Source organism: Bos indicus x Bos taurus, chromosome 25, assembly GCF_003369695.1.
Source record: "Bos indicus x Bos taurus breed Angus x Brahman F1 hybrid chromosome 25, Bos_hybrid_MaternalHap_v2.0, whole genome shotgun sequence".
In the NCBI taxonomy this organism is placed as follows: Eukaryota; Metazoa; Chordata; class Mammalia; order Artiodactyla; family Bovidae; genus Bos; species Bos indicus x Bos taurus.
The window spans coordinates 34,837,894-34,857,543 of record NC_040100.1 but is presented as its reverse complement, the minus strand read 5'-3'; the positions used below and the strand labels follow the sequence as shown (position 1 = coordinate 34,857,543).

General features: G+C 52.6%; 1 protein-coding gene across 2 annotated transcripts in view; it reads left to right on the top strand.

Annotated features, from left to right (window-relative positions):
* The window catches only part of PMM2 (phosphomannomutase 2), a 30,119-nt gene extending 10,556 nt beyond the window's left edge, over nt 1-19,563 (top strand). For both annotated transcript variants that reach the window (XM_027526717.1, XM_027526720.1), the window contains 6 exons: nt 988-1,064; nt 1,718-1,809; nt 4,946-5,045; nt 5,158-5,233; nt 8,716-8,831; nt 18,127-19,563. In XM_027526717.1, the coding sequence (XP_027382518.1) occupies nt 988-1,064; nt 1,718-1,809; nt 4,946-5,045; nt 5,158-5,233; nt 8,716-8,831; nt 18,127-18,228 (563 nt within the window). In that variant the 3' untranslated portion in view covers nt 18,229-19,563. The remainder of the gene's footprint in view (nt 1-987; nt 1,065-1,717; nt 1,810-4,945; nt 5,046-5,157; nt 5,234-8,715; nt 8,832-18,126) is intronic.
* Nucleotides 19,564-19,650: the final 87 nt, after the last annotated feature.

Below are 19,650 nucleotides of genomic sequence, written 5' to 3'. Positions count from 1 at the left end.
AGCCTGTATAAACAACGTAATGGGACACATTAAGACCCTGTTACCTGGTCCTGATTGCCCTTTCTGCCTCTGATCATATATTTAACTATAGGCTCAGAGAGGTTTTGTTAGTGTAGGACAGTGTCTTACCTTTCAGAGTGTGAGTGGAAACACCAGATTCAAAATAGTCACAAGCCAGAAGAAAGTGAAAGACCCACCTATATGAGAATCACCTGGGGACCTCGTTCAAATGCAGCGCTTGGCCCCCACCCAACACACCGTGCCTGGGAATCTGCACTATAACAAGCGCCTGAAGTTTGAGACCATCCATGGATATGGGCTTCCCCTATGGCTCAGCGGTAAAGAATCTGCCTCCAATGAAGGAAGTGTGGGTTCGATTCCTGGGTCAGGAAGATCCCCTGGAGGAGGGAATGGCAACCCACTCTAGTGTTCTTGCCTGGAGAACCCCTGTGGACAGAGAAGCCTGGTGGGCTACAGTCCATGGGGTCACACAGAGTCGAACACGACTGAAATGACAGGGTGAACGCAGGCAAGATTGATGTGGGTGGTCTTAAGAATCACCTGAAGAGCTTTTTTGAAAACAGATCATCTGATTCTTAACCCGGCCCCTGCAGGTTCTGATTCAGAAACTCCAGGAACATAGCCTCAAATTCGGCAGGTTTTCCTCACTGTCCGGATGACGCAGGTTACAGTGGGGTTTGGGAGCCATTGTTGGCTTTCACTTGCCTTTACAAATGAACAGGCGGAAGGCAGAGACACGCAGTGACCCACCACCAACTCTCCAGTCTGCAGCCTAGTTGTCATCTGTTAAATTGATAACAAAGCGTCTTTTAAAAAAATTTTTAAGGAGCTTTATTCCACCCTTCCAATCTGTTAAGATAGGTCAGTGTTGGAGTTTAACAGTTTTGTTGGCCACGTGTTAATGAAGAAATAGAAACACAAGGTTCAATTCATTGCATTCTAAAGTTTCTTTTGTTTTGTTGGCAGTTATTAAAAAATATGATTACGTGTTTCCAGAAAATGGCTTGGTAGCATACAGAGATGGGAAACTCTTGTGTAAACAGGTAGGTTTGTAAGTATCCAGACTACGACAGACTACTAGTCAAATGTTTTCTGGAAAGGTACTTAAATGCCTCCAGGGGCTGAATGGTAATGAATTTTCACTCTCGTTTTTTAAATTTTGGATGTTGAACCATGTGACGATTACACATTTCAAATTGCTAACTTAATTTTTACAATTGCTTTTTAAGGGTAATTAATATTTCTGTTATGGTAGCAGAGACCAGTGCAGGCTGCCTTGCTACAGACATTTTTCATGCAGTCCTGTGTAGCTCTTATTACCATTAGGATCATTCTGTTCAGACAGAAGAGGAAACTGAAGTGAAACAAATATGTTTTCTATCCGTGTCTGCAGATATTTTAATGGGATAAAAGCAGCAATGAATAAACTCTTCTGGGGCTTCTAGGAAGTACTTTGAGAGATAATGAACATAAAAATCTTGAGTGATGAAGCAGGAAATGGTTCTGACTGAAGCCCTTTCTGGTTTGCCCAATGTTTTCAGCAAATAAGAAAGGGAGAGGAGGAAGGCAGTGTGGGTGTCACCCAGCCCCGCCAGGTGACCTTCGGCCCGCGGTGGCTGAAAACCTGGCTTGGCTGGAAAGCCATTTGAAAACATCTCCCACTGTGTCAAGTAACATCAACATTTTCTTTATCTAGAATATTCAAGGTCACCTGGGTGAAGCCCTAATCCAGGATTTAATCAACTACTGTCTGAGCTACATCGCGAAAATCAAGCTCCCGAAGAAGAGGTAGGTTTGCTCTTAGCAACGAGGTGCTGCTGGAGTACAGCGTCACATCATCTGGCGGGTTGGGGCTCAGTTAACTCCACAGTGCAGTGCTTACAAGGGGCCACCGGAAACCTTCTGCAAGGCCCGCAGTGGACTAAAGGAAAGTGAAAGGAGAAGTGAGAGTGAAGTCGCTCAGCTGTGTCTGACTCTTTGCGACCCCATGGACTGTAGCCTACCAGGCTCCTCTGTCCATGGGATTTTCCAGGCAAGAGTACTGGAGTGGGGTGCCATTGCCTTCTCTAGTGGATCTTCCCAACTCAGGGATCGAACCTGGGTCTCCCGCATTGTAGACAGACGCTTTACCGTCTGAGCCGCCAGAGAAGTCCTAGCAGTGGACAAATGATTATATAAATGATGGCATGTCCACATGACAGGAATTGAAAGCTCGATGCTTTCAAAGATTGCCAGTCAAGGCCCCTGCCTGTGACAGCAGCGTGGGAAACGCATCAGCCCCAGCTGGGGGGTCAAAACTAGAGGCCCCCGGGCCAAATCCCCCCCCAGATCCAAGTTCACTTGGCCCCCACTGTTCAATACAATCTGAATTAAGTGCTGTCGTTTTTTCATTTTCATCCATTCATTCATTCATTTTTGGCTGTGCTGGGTCTTTGCCGCAACACATGGGCTTTTTTCTAGCTGTGGCGAGCGGGGCCTACCCCAGGTGCGGTGCAGTGGCATCTTGTTGCGGAGCACTGGACTCCGTGTGCAGCTCGAGGGCTCTAGAGTTCCCGGCTTAATTGCCCAAAAGCATGTGGAATCTTCCCAGACCAGGGATCGAACTGTGTCCCCTGCCTTGGCAGGTGAATTCTTAACCACTGGACCACCAGGGAAGTCCCAGGGCTGTCATTTGAAAGTCTGATTTTAAATGTCCGGGCTCCCGGTTTCTGTTGCATCTGAAGACCCAATAGTTCAATGCCCGCCCTCAGCATGGCAGCAGCTGGCGAGCGGCACAGGCACAGTGCTGCCCCCCACCACCATCTCCAGCCTTTCACAGGCTGTTTGTCTCATTTTTCTGACCTCTCTAGACATTGATTTGTGAACCTGCCTCTTGCTCCAAACACTTATCATCTCAGTTCCCATTTTTAAATAATAATAGTAACATGCACACATGCCACAATTAAAAGATTGGCAGGAAACAGACCGGATGCTAACGGTGGCTGTTTCTGGGTAATGAGGTTACAGGTGGTTTCTTTGAAATACTTTTCATTTTCTTCTGTTTTCTGCACTTACTGTGTGACACCCTAGTGATTAGGAGGTGAAACGTTTCTGAAACGGCAATTGAATCTCAAGAGATGCTGCGCTTTAAAGACTGATTTCCTGAATCAGGTGGCCCTGCTCGGCTCCTCCTCTCAGAGGGCGGGGCTTTTGGTTTTCTCGTCTTTTCTCGTCTGTCCCAGGAAGCGGGGTGGATGAGGCCGGTGGACCTTCAGATCCGTTTTTTTTGTTGGAACTGGGAAGTGACCTATGAGCGTTCGTTACCCTGTGGTGTTGACATTTGCGTAAATTAGAAATTCAGGTCAGTTCAGTCTTTACTTTGAGCTAAGCGTTAAGGGAAAATAAAAAGAGGGTAAGATCCACTCCCGTTCTCAGAGAGGATGTCGTCTAGTGAGAGACCAGCGTGCAGAGTTGCGACTGAATTAGCCCAGGGTTCCTGGTGGATTCAGGAGGCAGAGCTGAGACCCTCTGAGCAGCGTTTGCCCACATTTCTCGTGGGCCTCACTCTGTGCCCCGCACAGGTCAGGCAGGTGCAGTGAGATGTCAGATAGTCCAGATCTTCAGGGGGGAAGTGAATGCTTGATCGATTGCCTTAGTCCTGGTGTTAGAAGCCATTCAACAACGCATCAGCCGCCCTCCCTTTCTCGGGAATGAGAGTAATGACGTGTCCTTGAGCTGGGGAAACAATAGAGCTCTTTTACTGACAGTTTAGGACCCACAGGCCTAGGATCCCTGCCCCCGAATGATAACCATTGCCCCCCACCCCCGTGTACATGTAGACGGAGTGGGGGACCAGCCGGGCTGTTCAGAGTCCAGGTCAGCTGGGCGGGGGTTGGGATAGTGTTTCCAGTGTACATATGTTTGCCTCTTTCTCTGCAAGTGGAGCACAGCAGGGGAGGGTCCAGTGAGGGAGACTTTGCCGTTTTCACTTTACCTGATTGAGTATCCATTGCTACTCAGTTAGCAAAGTACTTTTACATAAAGATTTCAGGAGCTCCTTTGGGGGCTTAGAGCGAGTGCCCTTAGCCCCTTTCTGAGGCTCAGAGCGGTGCCCAAGGTCACCTGGTAAACTGTGGCCTGCCTTGGCCTGGAATCTGGTCCCAGCCCCATGCCTGGCGCTCATCTTCACAGTAGTGTTACTGAGCTCACCTGGGATCCTCAGCAGCTTTTCCTGTGTCTCTTTGCTTGGTGAAAAGCAGCATTTCACTAAATCACTGGCCACGATGTCTGGATAAATACTTTCAGATTCCTCGGGGAGCGTGAAGAGCTAGTAATTGTTTCCATAGCTCTTTGCTCGCTGTAACATTCTCTGCCCAAGAGCAGCACTGTCCAGCTGAAATGTAATATATTTTTTGAGCTTTCTGCGGTCCTGGGTTTTTTGGTTTTTAGGAAAGAAAGGAACAAGTGAAATTCATTTTAATATGCTTTATTTAACCAGATGTATCCAAAATACAGTCATGTCAAATGCAGTCAATGTAAAGCGTTATCGGGACCTCCCTGGTGGTCCAGCGGCTAAGACTCCACGCGCCCAATGCAGGGGGCCCACGTTCGATCCCTGGTCAGGGAACTAGGTCTCTCATGCTGCAACTAAGACCCAGCTCAGCCAAATAAGTAAATATTTTAAAAGATAAGGAAAGCCTTATTAGTGAGGATTACACTTTTTCACATGAAATCTCTAAACGCTCGTCTCCGATCGGATCAGCCACAGTTCAGGGCTCACGGGCCACATAGGGCTGGTGACGGCCCACGGCCCAGCACAGCTCCTCCACATGTTGACCGCACCCGCCTCTGCCTGTGGAATTGCCTGCCTCTTAGCCCATCTGTCCTTCTGCCATGTTGCTCAAATGTGTCTCCGGGACCCCTCTCCCCTTCCCCTCCCGCCCAGGGGCACTTTCATAGAGTTCCGTAACGGGATGCTGAACGTGTCGCCGATCGGAAGAAGCTGCAGCCAGGAAGAACGCATTGAGTTCTACGAGCTGGATCAGGTGAGTCTTCCTGAAATAGCCCGGGCATGCGGACACGTGGTGTGCCTGTCTGTGGCCGAGAAAGCCTGCTGTCTACTGCTCTAGACTCTCTGTATCTTTTTGTCTTCCTCAGAAAGAAAACATAAGACAAAAGTTCGTGGAGGATCTGCGAAAAGAGTTTGCTGGGAAAGGCCTCACGTTTTCCATAGGTACCATATGTCCGAGGGGTTCGTGCTGGGAGGTGGCTGTGGGCCAGTGTGCTCTTGGACTTGGACTCAGTTCAAGTTCAGGGCTCATGAGCCACATGGGGCTGGTGACAGCCATACGGCCCAGTCCAAGTTCAGCTCTTGGACTCAGTGCTCAGTTTGCTGATGGGCAGCAGGATTTTACAGGTGGCCCATCCATAAGAGGGAAAGCACTCGCCTGGGACTTCCCCGGCAGTCCTGTGGTTGAGACGCTGCACTCCCAAAACAGGGGGGCGTGGGTTCAATCCCTGGTCGGGGAACTAATCCTGCGTGTTACACAGCACAGTTCAGTTCAGTTCAATCGCTCAGTCGTGTCCGACTCTGCGACCCCGTGAATCGCAGCACGCCAGGCCTCCCTGTCCATCACCAACTCCCGGAGTTCACTCAGACTCACGTCCATTGAGTCAGTGATGCCATCCAACCATCTCATCCTCTGGCGTCCCCTTCTCCTCCTGCCCCCAATCCCTCCCAGCATCCAAGTCTTTTCCAATGAGTCAGCTCTTCGCATGAGGTGGCCAAAGTACTGGAGTTTCAGCTTTAGTATCATTCCTTCCAAAGAAATCCCAGGGCTGACCTCCTTCAGAATGGACTGGTTGGATCTCCTTGCAGTCCAAGGGACTCTCAAGAGTCTTCTCCAACACCACAGTTCAAAAGCATCAATTCTTCGGCACTCAGCTTTCTTTATAGTCCAACTCTCACATCCATACATGACCACAGGAAAAACCATAGCCTTGACTAGACGAACCTTTGTTGGCAAAGTAATGTCTCTGCTTTTGAGTATGCTATCTAGGTTGGTCATAAGTTTCCTTCCAAGGAGTAAGCGTCTTTTAATTTCATGGCTGCAGTCACTATCTGCAGTGATTTTGGAGCCCAAAAAAATAAAGTCTGACACTGTTTCCACTGTTTCCCCATCTATTTCCCATGAAGTGATGGGACCAGATGCCATGATCTTAGTTTTCTGAATGTTGAGCTTTAAGCCAACTTTTTCACTCTCCACTTTCACTTTCATCAAGAGGCTTTTTTGTTCCTCTTCACTTTCTGCCATAAGGGTGGTGTCATCTGCATATCTGAGGTTATTGATATTTCTCCCGGCAATCTTGATTCCAGCTTGTGTTTCTTCCAGTCCAGCGTTTCTCATGATGTACTCTGCATATAAGTTAAATAAGCAGGGTGACAGTATACAGCCTTGACTTACTCCTTTTCCTATTTGGAACCAGTCTATTGTTCCATGACCAGTTCTAACTCTTGTTTCCTGACCTGCATACAGATTTCTCAAGAGGCAGATCAAGTGGTCTGGTATTCCCATCTCTTTCAGAGTTTTCCACAGTTTCTTGTGATCCACACAGTCAAAGGCTTTGGCATAGTCAATAAAGCAGAAATAGATGTTTTTCTGGAACTCTCTTGCTTTTTCCATGATCCAGCGGATGTTGGCAATTTGATCTCTGGTTCCTCTGCCTTTTCTAAAACCAGCTTGAACATCAGGAAGTTCACAGTTCACGTATTGCTGAAGCCTGGCTTGGAGAATTTTGAGCATTACTTTACTAGCATGTGAGTTGAGTACAATTGTGCAGTAGTTTGAGCATTCTTTGGCATTGCCTTTCTTTGGGATTGGAATGAAAACTGACCTTTTCCAGTCCTGTGGCCACTGCTGAGTTTTCCAGATTTGCAGCACAGCCTAAAATAAATTTTTGAAAAATAAAAACCACTCTCCTGCAGAATCAGCCGTAGCAGCAACTTGCCAGACTAGAAGATGAATTCCAGGCTGCTGGTTCTGAATCCTCACCCAGCAGGATTCTCCTCCCAATGCTTCTTCTGCTCAAAAACCAGAGCATCTTGCTTGATGAACTGTGTGTGACGAAGGGGCTTCCCAGGTGGCACTTGTGGTAAAGAATCCACCTGCCAAGGCAGGAGATGCAAGAGACTCAGGTTCAATACCTGGGTCAGGAAGCTCTCCTGGAGAAGGGAATGGCCACCCACTCCAGCATTCTTGCCTGGAGAACCCTGTGAACAGAGGAGCCTAGAGGGCTACAGGCCTTGACTGAACACACACACACGCACACACGTGCGCTTGAAGAGTAAGAACTTATCCGCACACCTTTGGGCAGAGGACAGCACGTGGGTGACTCCGTAGAAGAGATGGGACAGGGCAGGGGTCGGAGGGGGCCCGTTAGGTCAAGTAAGTCAAATGTGTCTGAAATCCTGTAATATGTGACCAGCAGAGAACCTTAGAAGTCACTTGGGCTGATTTTACAGATCAAGAAACGGGGCCCAGAAAGGAGCAGGCTCTCGTCTAGGTTCCCGGAGCTTCTGCCGACAGTGACCGGCCTGCGCGGCTGTTTCTGTGTCTGATGCAGAGCCCCTCTTGCAGTGCTGGGCGTCTCCACTTTGCAATCAGGTGGAACACGCCCAGCTTTAAGCAGACAGGTTTCTACTGTCAGTGCTGGTGAGCCATTTCTTAAAGCCCTCTTCTTTCACCAGCTCTAATAAGCAAGCATACACTTGCCAGAAAACTAGAGCTGCAGGGGGACTCTGTGTAAAAGATAAATGGGTGGGCTGTTAAGTGTCCCAACAAAGCCTTGAAAGGGTTTTTTGTTGCCCATGAAAGCTGTGTGGAAAATCGCCGTCTGTGGGATTTTCATTTTCCTGCACAGCAAGCTGGGTGCATCCTGCTGTTGGGAGGACGCAGCAAGAGCGTGGTGTGGCTGGAGGTGAGCAGGGCTGCAGCAGGCCCTTGGCAGCGTGCGCGCCAGGCTGCTTCAGCGTCTGACCCTGCCCTGCAGAGGCAGATGTGGTTCTCACTCTGAGTCAGCATGCTGCGTCTCTTCTTCAGACTTCAGATTTTTAGATTTTAAGTGAAATGATGTTGGGAGCGGGGGAAGCGTAATGCCAAAATTAATTTCTAGGGACTTCCCTGGTGGTCCAGTGGTTAGGACTTCGTCTGCGAATACAGGGGTGGCAGGTCCTATCGCTGGTCAGGGACCTAAGATCCCACATGCCTCCGGGCCAAAAAAACAAAACATAAAACAGAAGCAAGATTGTAACAAGTTCAGTAAAGACTTTAAAAATGAGCCACATCAAAAAATATATGTATATATCCATACCTTAACTAAAAATAAGACAACCACAGCAATAATTATTTAGGGGAAAAACAAATTCCTAGAAGCTACCCCTACTGCTACTGCTGCTAAGTCACTTCAGTCATGTCCGACACTGTGCGACCCCATAGATGGCAGCCCACGAGGCTCCCCTGTCCCTGGGATTCTCCAGGCGAGAACACTGGAGTGATTGAAGTTACCCCTAAAGTATGGTAATTAGCAAGCCAGGGTAATAAAAGTCAACCTTGGGGCTCCAGTTACAGACTAGCTTGAAGTGCATGTTTTTTTCAGTGACACATCATTAACCTCCTTTGCATCTCTGGCTTGTGTGTCTCCCACCCCACTTGGCAGGAGGCCAGATCAGCTTCGATGTCTTCCCCGATGGCTGGGACAAGAGGTACTGCCTGGGACACGTGGAGAAGGACGGCTATAAGACCATCTATTTCTTCGGCGACAAAACCATGCCAGTAAGTATGGAAGGGTGTTAGCAGCCGTGTTGTTCAGTTTGGGTTGAGGGGAAGGACAGACAGAGGGGCTTTTTCCCCCTACCACACACACTTCGCCCGGCAGCCTGGCTGACACTGGGTGGTGGCTTCTGTCCTGCGGGGTGTCTCTGCGCTCAGACACCTGCCGCCTCTGGAGGTAAGGATAGAGCCTTTCAGTATGGCATTGAGTGTCGCCCACCCGCACACCTTCCAGAACAAGACCTGGGGCTGTCATCATACCCTCTTTGTGTTTCAAAGCCCTTACCCTTTTTATTTTTCACCGTATTTTTCTCAGAGGCATTCGTCTTGATTAGGCGCAAGGAGCCCTGAATGGTAGGAGAGTGGGAATCTCGTGGGTCTGACATTCAGGAGAGATGAGAGGTGCAGGGTCAGATCTGGGCATCACTCACAGGGTAGGGGGCCGTCCCGGGGGCACAGTCAGGAACCCCCGGTCCAGGACTGAATCTGAACTGGGGGCTGAGAGCAGAGCCCAGTGTGGAGAGGCCAGCACCAGCCAAAGGGATTTCCCCAGAGCCTCGGGGCTCTCTTGAGGACAGGCGGGTCTCCGCGAGCCCGACCAAGAGGCGTTGCCGCCATCAAGGCCCCGAGGAGGTGCACCCCTAATGGCCACTGCCCGGCCAAGGGCCGCCTCCCTTCAGCGTCTCTCACCTCGTGTCCCTCTGCTTCCCCACGGGCCACCCAGTGGTAGCCACCTTGCTGTCAGGCTCCTGTCTCAGGCTTTGTGGCTGCACTGCAGCAGCCAGTGCTGCAGAAAGACTGCATGGACGGAGTCTTTAATTCCTCCAGCAAAAACCCAGGGTTTTGCTGTTTTACCAAAGTCTGTTCCACGTGGGAGGCTTCCAAGGTGGTGCTAATGCTAAAGAATCCACCTGCCAGTGCAAGAGACATAAGAGATGGAGGTTCGATCCCTGGATTGGGAAGATCCCCTGGAGGAGGAAATGGCACTCCAGTGTTCTTGCCTGGAGAATCCCACAGACAGAGAAGTCTGGCGGGCTACAGTCCACGGTGTTAGAAAGAGTCAGACATAACTGGGCAACTTAGCACACGCGTTCTACGTGGACCTGCCTTTTTCAGTAAGAGCTCCACTTGCTAGTCTTCCTGCAGGAAAGGACTTCCAGATAGTATAGTCTCAAGGCCTGCTTTCTGAATTATAAAACCGGGGGACTTGCCTGGTGGTCCAGCGGTTGGGACTCCAAGCTTCCACTGCTGCGGGCCTGGGTTCAATCCCTGGGCAGGGAACTAAGATCCCACAAACGGAGTGGCGTGGCCGGAAAAAAAATTATAAACCTGGGTCTCAGTGAGGTTAACCTTCCCAAGGTCACACAGCTAACGATAGAGCTGGCGACCCCAGAGCCAGCTCCCCACAATGAGTACACTTCCTAGTCCACAGACCGTCTCTCCAGTTCTATCTTGTTCCCCAGCAAACCCCGTGCTTCTCAGGAGCTGTATCACTAAGCCTTTCTCTCAGTGATGGAGAGAAACGGTTTATAACCACCTCCTTTTGTTGAAATGCTTTGAGGCAGAAGTGCTTTTGAATTCAGGCAAAGAACTGGGGGAAGAAAGTCACTGTCTGAGGCAAAGCGAGCGAATGATATTACCCCCAGGATCTAAGGGATGGCCAGAGACCTCCCCCGTCCCCCCAGCTTTGAGCCGGTCCTTGTAGTCTGAGAAGCAGGCTCTTCAGACGGGCCAAGACAGAATATTCTGTGACCATGGCCTTCTTGCTCTGCGTAAACAGCCATCTGAGGCCTTAGTTGGGGCTTTGCAGAGTGGAGTGCACTCCTTGAGGTAACCAATAAACTACTTCTTTGGGGAATTTTTCATGTAGGAATTAGAGAGTTGTCTGTTTAACCACTGCCTTACCACACATCAGTCTGTTTTGTGGTTTATTATTGTTGTTTTAACTTTTATTGGAGTATGTGCTGTGCTGGGCGTAGTCACTCAGTCGTGTCCGACTCTTTGCAACCCCATGGATCATAGCCCGCCAGGCTCCTCTGTCCACAGGGATTCTCCAGAATAAGAATACCGGAGCGGGTTGCCATCCCCTCCTCCAGAGGATCTTCCCGACCCAAGAATTGAACCGGGGTCTCCTGCATTGCAGGCGGATTCTTCACCAGCTGAGCTACCAGGGAAGCCCTTACTGGAGTATAGTCACTTTTTAATGTTCTGTTACTTTCTGCAGTACAGCAGTGAATCAGCTGTGTATACACATCACCCCTCTCTTTTGGATTTCCTTCCCACTTACGTCACCACAGAGCATTGAGTAGGGTGCCCTGTGCTATGCAATTGGTTCTCGTGCGTGCATGCTCAGTCACGGAGTCATGTCTGACTCTTTGTGACCCCGTGGTCTGTCACCCACCAGACCCCTCTGTCCCTGGGATTTCCCAGGCAAGAACGCTGGAGTGCATTGCCGTTTCCTCCTCAAGGGATTTTCTCAACCCAGGGACTGAAAAATCCCTGTGTCTCCTGCTTTGGCGGGAGGATTCTTTACTACACATAGTAGTGTATCAGTTACCTTCTTTTTTAATCTTACGTACCTTTAAAAAATGGGTGCTGCGAAATGGAGGTCCCCCTCCCCCCGACTCAATCCTTAATTAATAGGCATTCATTGTAGAAAATTAGAAGCGGCATGAGGAGGAAAGTAGAAGGCACTTGTGAGTCGCAGCTGGCCCGCCGCCCAGCCTGTTCGCACGTCTGTCCATGACCCCAACTGTGGACCTGGCACGTTCACTCGTTTCGTTTCTGCTTTTCTTCTCAACATACTTCATTCCCGCCCCTGCATCAGGGAATATATTTTGAAGACAAACGTTTGATGGCCGTATAACATTCTAGCGTTCAGGCACAGTCTGTTGACCCACTTCCCTAGCAGAGGCCGTTTTGGGTTGCGGCTCTTTGCTCTCGTAACGAACACTGTGGTGAACCCTTCTTGCGTCATCCTTGGCCCTCTTCTCTGATCTTCTTTGTCAGTGGTTTTCCCGGAAATGGGAGTTAGCTGCCCAGCCCTCTAACTCTTTTACCGTCCCGACGCACAGAGCAGCTCAGGCGCTAGCTTTACGCTTCTCCTATTCGGTGACAGACATTCTGAAAGCTGTTTTTTCCCTTTGTGCCAGGCAAATGTCTTTGCTGGCTTCCAGGGAGGTGGCACCTGAGCTGAGTACTGGGTGAAAAACCATTTCCCTGCCAAGCTCAGCAGATTCAGTTTCCCTCTGATGGGATCTGACGTTGTATGGGGTCCCCCATGTCTTCCCCGACCCCCAGCCCACCCTGAGCACCTCCAGAGAGCAGAGGGGAGAAGTAAGAGGCTGGCCTTTGCTTTTCTAAACTCTTGTCAGTGCTGGGAACCCCCTCATCCTCTCCAGCAGTCACAACAACCAGTGTCCTAAACCCAGCTCAGAGTTCAGGTTGAAGGCCCTGGGTCCAGCCTTGGGGCCTCAGTTTGCCATGGGGAGGGAGCCAGCCAGGGCTCGGGAAGAAGACCCAGACCACTCTGCCTCGCTCTCTGGGGGGCTGCCAAATCATCCCCAGCCTTCCTGAATTCCCAGGCAACAGTGCTTCTGCCTGTTTAATGCTTTTTGTAAAAAACATATTGGCTTTAAGTCGCTGCAGCATGAAAACACATCTGAACCCTTCGTGAGCACTACCCACTGATGGACTCTGACTCCGCAGTTCCGCTCTGGTTGATTCAGCTCGCAATTCTCCCCTCCATGTGTAGAAAGGGCTTCAGAGAGGGGCCGGCCCAGCTAGGACCCCACCCTTCACAGGAGGAGACAGAGTGAACACAGCACAATGCCAGGTAGCCTGAAACAGCCAGAGCGGGGTAACAGGCTGCGTGACTGTCTAAAGACAGAGAAGTCCTCTCTCCTCACGTTTGCGCGTCTGGACACACAGGGAGTCTGAAAAGATACCCCGGAAACAAACTCCAGAGTTAACTGTGAGGGTAGGGGTGAGGAGGGGAGAGGGACTGCCCGCTGTGACCAGATCCGATTCTTTACATTTCTGAACTGCCTGAAGGTGCTATCTATTGAAAACTAAAACTTTAAACTGTCTAATTGAAAAAGGGAAGAAGACGAAACTTCTCAAGTACTTCCTCAGCGCCAGACCCTGAGCTGGACACTTCCACAGGGTCTGCCCCGTCCCCACCGCAGCTGGGGAAGGCAGGGGCCCCATAGAGGGTCAGCCCCTGAGTGGGCTCTGGAAGCCCCTCCCTAGTCATTCTCTCCCCTCATTCCAAAGCACTGCGATCACTCTCCCTAAAACCCACATGGTGGAGAGGGGCAGTGGGCTTGAGTACCCAAATCTGCACCCCCAGAAGCTCGGCGCAGTGACCACAAGCGAGTCTGTCTCTTCCTGGGCCTCAGTTCCCTGGGCCGTCCACTGGGGGTATGGGTCCCCTTCCGAAGGCTCGAGAACAAAGTGAGGTCTTAATAGGGCAGGCAGTGGGGTAAGCCTAGCCTGCATCCAGGAGCCACTGCCTTTAAGCAAGTTAGGATAAGGCTCACCTGGGACTGAGGACGCTTTGTGAGGTTGGGGCCCACAGGGCGGATGACGCGTCACCGTTGTGAGTGGTACCCAGCCACCCTCGAGATGCTCGTAGGTCTTTAGCCGCAGTCAGGACTTCCTCGCCGTGCCCAGCATCTCAAGGCATCTCCAGGACCCCCAGCAAAAGCACTGTGTCCTGGGGTTAGACCCGCCTCACTCACTACTCCTTTGTCTGGTGAAATCTAAGGACTAGGTCTCAGGTGGCTGATGGCAGGCTTTGTTAGCGGGGTGAGGGGAGCCCCCCGGAGGAGGTTGGACCAGATTAAAGGGTCTTAGCCTGGCCGAGAAGACCCCTGTGCCCCCGCTGAGAAGAGCAAAAGCTAGAATGGGGTGCAGAGGAGCCACAGGTTCCAGGTGTCCACCAGGGGCCCGCCTTCCTTCCAGACACGACAGTCCATGGCCTCCCGGGGCCAGAGGACAGGACGGTGGCTGACTGGACCGGGCCCGCCCCAGCATTCCTGCTCAGGGAGAGCGGGCCCCCAGGGGGCACTGGTGTTCACAGCATCAGCTTCCCGAGCCAGGACCCCTCACAGCTCTAAACCCCTTTTTATGGATCAGAGGTAGGATATGCCAGAGCCATCAGCAGACCAGAAGGGTCAGTCATCCAGGGACTTCAGCCCAACAGCCAGCTCGCTTTCCACCACCCCTGGCCGGGTCATCTTGTGTGTGCACGTTCTGTTCAGTCATGTCCGACTCTGTGACCCCATGGACTGTGGCCCACCAGGCTCCTCTGTCCATGGGATTTTCCAGGCAGGAATACTGGAGTAGGTTGCCATTTCCCCTCCAGAGGGCCTTTCCGATGCAGGGGTCGAACCCACGTGTCTTGCATCTTCTGTGTTGGCAGGTGGGTTCTTTACCACTGAGCCGCCTGGTAATCACTAGGACTGAAACCACTGGTTCTTGGCCCTGGAGGCAACATTGGAGTCACCTGGTTCCTTTCAAAACCTCAGGTCCCTGGTGCCAGGCTCTTACTATTTTTTACCCTGTTTACTTCTTCCTAGGAAAAAAAAGAAATCAGTACTATTCTCTAAGGGCATTCATTTTCAAACATTAAAATTGTTTGAGGTTGTGGTCAAATCAGTTCAGTCGCGTCCAACTCTGGCCCATGGACTGCAGCACACCAGGCTTCCCTGTCCATCTCCAACTCGTGGAGCTTGCTCAAATTCATGTCCATCAAGTCGGTGATGCCATCCAACCACCTCATCCTCTGTCATCCCCTTCTCCTCCCGCCTTCAATCTTTCCCAGCATCAGGGTCTTTTCCAGTAAGTCAGTTCTTCGCATCAGGTGGCCATGGTGTTGGAGTTTCAGCTTCAGCCTCAGTCCTTCCAATGAATATTCAGAACTCATCTCCTTTAGGATTGACTGGTTGGATCTCCTTGCAGTCCAAGGGACTCGAGTCTTCTCCAACACCACAGTTCAAAAGCATCAATTCTTCGGCACTCAGCTTTCTTTATAGTCCAGCTCTCAATCCATACACGACCACTGGAAAAACCATAGCCTTGACTAGACGGGCCTTTGTCGGCAAAGTGAGATTGTTCTCACCCACGAAGAACAGCACACATGGCAGTCAGGTGGGGAGCCCCCAGACCCACGGCCTGCTGCCCGAGCCCCAGGCGCCTGGCCCTCAGGTGGCTGGAGATACCCTGAGGTGGGAGCTCTCAGAGTTACCCAGGCCTCTGGCCCCCCATCTTTTGTTCTTTTCCAGTCTTTCTGACGAATTTTTTAAGCTCTTGCAGTGATTGTCACCTGCCACCAGGGGGCGAATCCCTGCTCTGGGCCGAGGCCTGGTCTTGGAGGCCTTTGTACCCCTGACAAGTAGAGATTTGCCAAGTGCCTGCTGGACTCCCCGGGGTAAACATCCTCGTGCAGCCGCAGAGCCTGGCTGTGCAGTGGGCGGGTGTCCACGCAGCCCAGACCCCCTGGAAGTCATGTCGCGTCTGTGGCTTGCGGGAACCTGGGTCGGGGACACTGAGCCCTGCTCCCCTTCTTTATTTCCAGCGTCGGCATAATCAGGTTTCACTGGAACCCTCTCCCCTGCAGCCCAGACCTTGGCCTCTCTGGGATTAAATATTAATGGGCGGCCTGGGCTGAGCCAGGGCCTCTCCTTCAGGCTGGCCAGGTTCACCCCAACGGAAACACAACCGCTTATTCATCCTTCCGCCCCCTCCCTCTTCTCCCAGGAAACCAGAGCTTTGTTCTGGAGCTTGGGGAGGCTGAGTCTGGTAACCTCGGTGCGTATGTAAATCCAGTTTTGAAATTTCCACTATTTCCTGTCCTCCGAAGCGTTATTACCGAAGCCGAAGCCATATTTTTCTCGAGGGCGGTGCCCTCACTAGCTTGGTGTTTGGGTTCTGCTTCTCCCGACCTCCTTCCGAGTCTGGCTGGCAAGGTCTGTGCCGCCCAGGAGGAGCCCGCCGCGCTCTGAGGCCAGGTCCCCGCGGGAGAGGCCTGTGGGCGGTTCCGCTTTCACAGGTGATCTGAATATCTGGACCTTGGCTCGATACAAGCCAGTGGCTTATATAGCAGTGGGGCTGACTCAGGTCCAGAGACAGCTCCCCTACCTGCCCGCACCCCCGCCATCAGGGCTGGAGGATGCTCATGCCAAGTGAGGCTGTGGTGGGCACCCAGCTGTCCCCGCACGGGACGCCCTCCCCAGGGGGTGGGTGTGGCGGCTCTGAGCCTGGTTGCCCCAGAGGTCCTGCTCCCCAGGTGGTGTCTTCTGTCCGCCTTGCTCCCTGCCTGGCGGCAGGCACCTCCTCTGCTCCCCCTTTGGAGTCCTCACCTTGCCCCCACCCGTTCTCCAGAAGGACCCTCTTGTGATGGGAACCTGATGGTGTGAAGCCTGGCTCCCTGGAGGCTTGGCGTGAACCCCCCCTCCTCCCTGCGGGTTCTCAGGGGCAGCCTTTCCCGGATGGGCGGTCACTGTCTTCTCCGTCGCCTCCCTTCCTTCGGCCCCTCCCTGCATTCTTTACAGCTGCCAGCGGAGCCGTCTGGGTCGGTCTCAGAGACCAGCTCGGAAGGCAGCCTGTCAGTGGACTTTGCCACTGTCCCTCGAGCTTCTGAGCCCAGGCCAGGCGGGTCGTGGGTGCTGCCTCCCTCCAGGGTCCCTCCAGGGTCCGTGAGTGGCGCAGCAGTGAGAATGCCTGGGGGCGCTGGGCGTCTGCACGGGGCAGGGCTTGGTTCTCCCTTTGTTGTCAGATGCCGTTAGGTGCGATGTGCTGGCTTCCCCACACCCGGGCGGCCCTAAGAGAAACCTTTCGTTTCATCGTAAGAATTGGTTTCACACATACTTGTTTTGGTGGTGTTTTGTTTTTCAGATATTTACTCGTCTATTTATTTGGCTGTGTCTTAGTTGCGCCACTCAGTATCCTTAGTTGAGGCCTGTGGGATCTAGTTCCCTGACTGGGGATCGAACCCCGGGCCCCCTGCTTTGGGAGAGCGGGGTCTTAGCCACTGGACCACCAGGGAAGTCCCACACACGTATTTGTCTAGGAGACACCGGCTATGAAGTGGGAGCTGGCTGGCTGACCAGAGTCCTTTTGTGGGACATAAATTTGTGAGGCCCACGTAAGGTCTGGCCCGCTTCTGGGAATGCACCTTCCCCAGCACGGCTCCAAGGTCACGGCTCCCAAAGTGGCTCCACCCAGCTCACCTGGGCCCCGGCAGCTGACTGTTCTGGGTCTGTGAACCTCACTACCTCCACCTTCTGCTTGGGGGTGGCTGGTTCTTACAAAGACGAGAGCAGCTGTAATTTCAGGTGTCAGTCGTTTAAAAAGTTGTCAGATTTTTTTTTTTTTTTTAAGATTTTTTAATTAGGCTGCTTATCCATTTTTATAAGGAAAGTGTAGGAATTTCCATGAGAAGGAAAGCAGGGGCAGGGCCTGGGGTGTGGAAGCAGCATTTCCCTGAGACAGGTGTGACTGGGGAAGGCGCGGCACTGGCTCTGGGGCTGGGGGGACCCACGATCACGGACCCCCTCCCCCTAGCATACCCAGGTCCTCCAGACACGTGCCCTCAACTCCTGGGGGCGCAGTGGGCGAGGGAAGCAAGAAAACAGGTCCCCACACTCGCTGAGCCCCAGGGGCTGCCCCAGGACCGCTCGTCCACCGGTGGCCTCCGCACCTCTGGCACGGTTCCGCCACGATCCCCCCTTCACAGACGGAGAGCCGCCCACAGCGCCCCCGTCGCCGGTGCTGGAACCAGGATCTGAGCCCAGGTCAGCAGGCTTGGGCTCCAGGCACGTGGGCCTGTTGAAGCTTAATAAATCACACGCGTGGCCAGCGTCAGCTCAGAGATGGACCATGTCCATGGTCCCAGGAAGTTCAAGGGCAGCGCAGCTCTGGCCCGTCTGCCCTTCCCTGTGACCTGTTAGGAACATATGGGTGCGGTTAAAGCAAATCGATGGCTGTGAGATTCCTGTCACCCACTGTGCTGCTTTCTTGATAGAAAAATAAGCCTTAGGTCTTCGGGAACATTGTGATTTCTTCCACAGGCATAATTACATGTTCCTAGCTGAAGGCAGTTCAAGGGAAGGTGAAAAACCCTTTCTTGGTAGCAGCTGTACCGGGTTGTTCCTCTCCTGGAATGGTAGCTGCAGAGAGACGCTCCCAGTAAAACACGAGGTCCGCATTTCTCTGGTGGTCCCAGGCCGGGGTGGCAGGGGCCAAGGCCCAGGGCAAACCAGGTGGCGCCTGCATCCGCCTCGTGTCTTCACAGGGCGGGAATGACCACGAGATCTTCACAGACCCCAGGACAGTGGGCTACACAGTGGCGGCGCCGGAGGACACGCGCAGGATCTGCGAGGAGCTCTTCTGCTGACCGGCCTGCACCCCATGGAAGGGGTTGCTCCCTGTGGGAGGGCTCCCCCCAGCCCACCCTGCAGTCCTCGCTACCATCCCCGCTGGGCAGGGGAATCGCCCTCCGTTTTCAGGGCCAGAGAAAAAGGCTTGTCAAGAATGGTTCCCAGGACTGCCTCCAGCAGAGAGTTACATCCCCACCTGTCTCCGACCACCCCCACTCTACCCGATACGTGCAGTCACAGTGCCCCTGGGGGTTTTGTTTTTAAACTTCCCCATCATTCCAGAACAGTCCAGAGAGAATGAAATGAGTGAGCCTGGACCCTCCCTCTTCATGGGTCTCGTGGAAAATGTAACACATGTTCATGCTGGGACCCCTGCATCAGCACTGGAAGGGGGCTCTCTTGATGAGAAAGGACAGGACGTTTATGATGAGGCCGACCCCAGCACAGACAGTTAAGACATTTCCAGAAATGAAGCCCATGAGTGTCTGTGCTGGCCCAGTGACCACTGACCCCTGGGACTTTGCACGTCACTCGCTGAGGACTCGGGGTAGCTCCATATCCACTACACATTGAAGAGCCCGCTGGTTCTGGAGACATGGACGGTGCAACCAGCAGCCCCGCCGAGAACTGGCCCGCAGGCCGCCCGAGATGCTGCTCTGAGCCCCAGCCCCGCGAGTGCCGAGGCCTTCACACTTCACTCCTCAGGGAGAAGGGCCTGAGCTGCTAACAGATCTGGAGCCCGGTCTTTGAATAAGAAGCCCGCCCCCTCCCTCACTCCCTCACCCAGACTTGGACCCCAGGGCTGGAGCAGCTCTGTCAGGCCTCTAACCCAGTCTCCCCTCTCTCCTGCCTCCTGCAAGTTCCTGTGGCTGGAAGGACAGCAGCTCTGGCCCTCACCCAGAGCATGGACATGAGCTTTCCAAGAAAACGGTTCACACATCATTGTTCAGCTTTGGTCCCTCCAGACCGGGGTGGGGTCAGTCCAGGCGTGACCTCTGCTGGGGACTCTCAGACCTGAACCTGAATCTGGGGGTGGGGGAACTGGAGAGGGGTGTTCTGCCACCCCACTAGTTGGTCCCCACCAGGTGCCTTCATCACAGAGGAACCTGGTTCCGCCCTAGCCTCCCCTGAGCCCAGCTTGTCTTAGCCTGGAAGAGACAAGCAGCACCGGTCTGGAGGTCAGCCCCCACCGGCCCTGCCCGCAGTCACGTGCTAGGGTGACCGTTCTCAGTGGTCCCCAGGACTCAGCAGTCCTGGGGCATCTTTCCTGGCTGGATTTTAAATGATACTGTAATGATCTTTCAAAATGAAAAGTAGCAAATTAAAGTGATTTTATTGGTTCCTGTTTCTCATTCCGATTCCTGTTTTGTCCCTGGGTGGTTCAATGAGCCGGTGCCTACTCAGATTCTGGGGGAAAAGCTCAGCCCTTTGGGACCCGA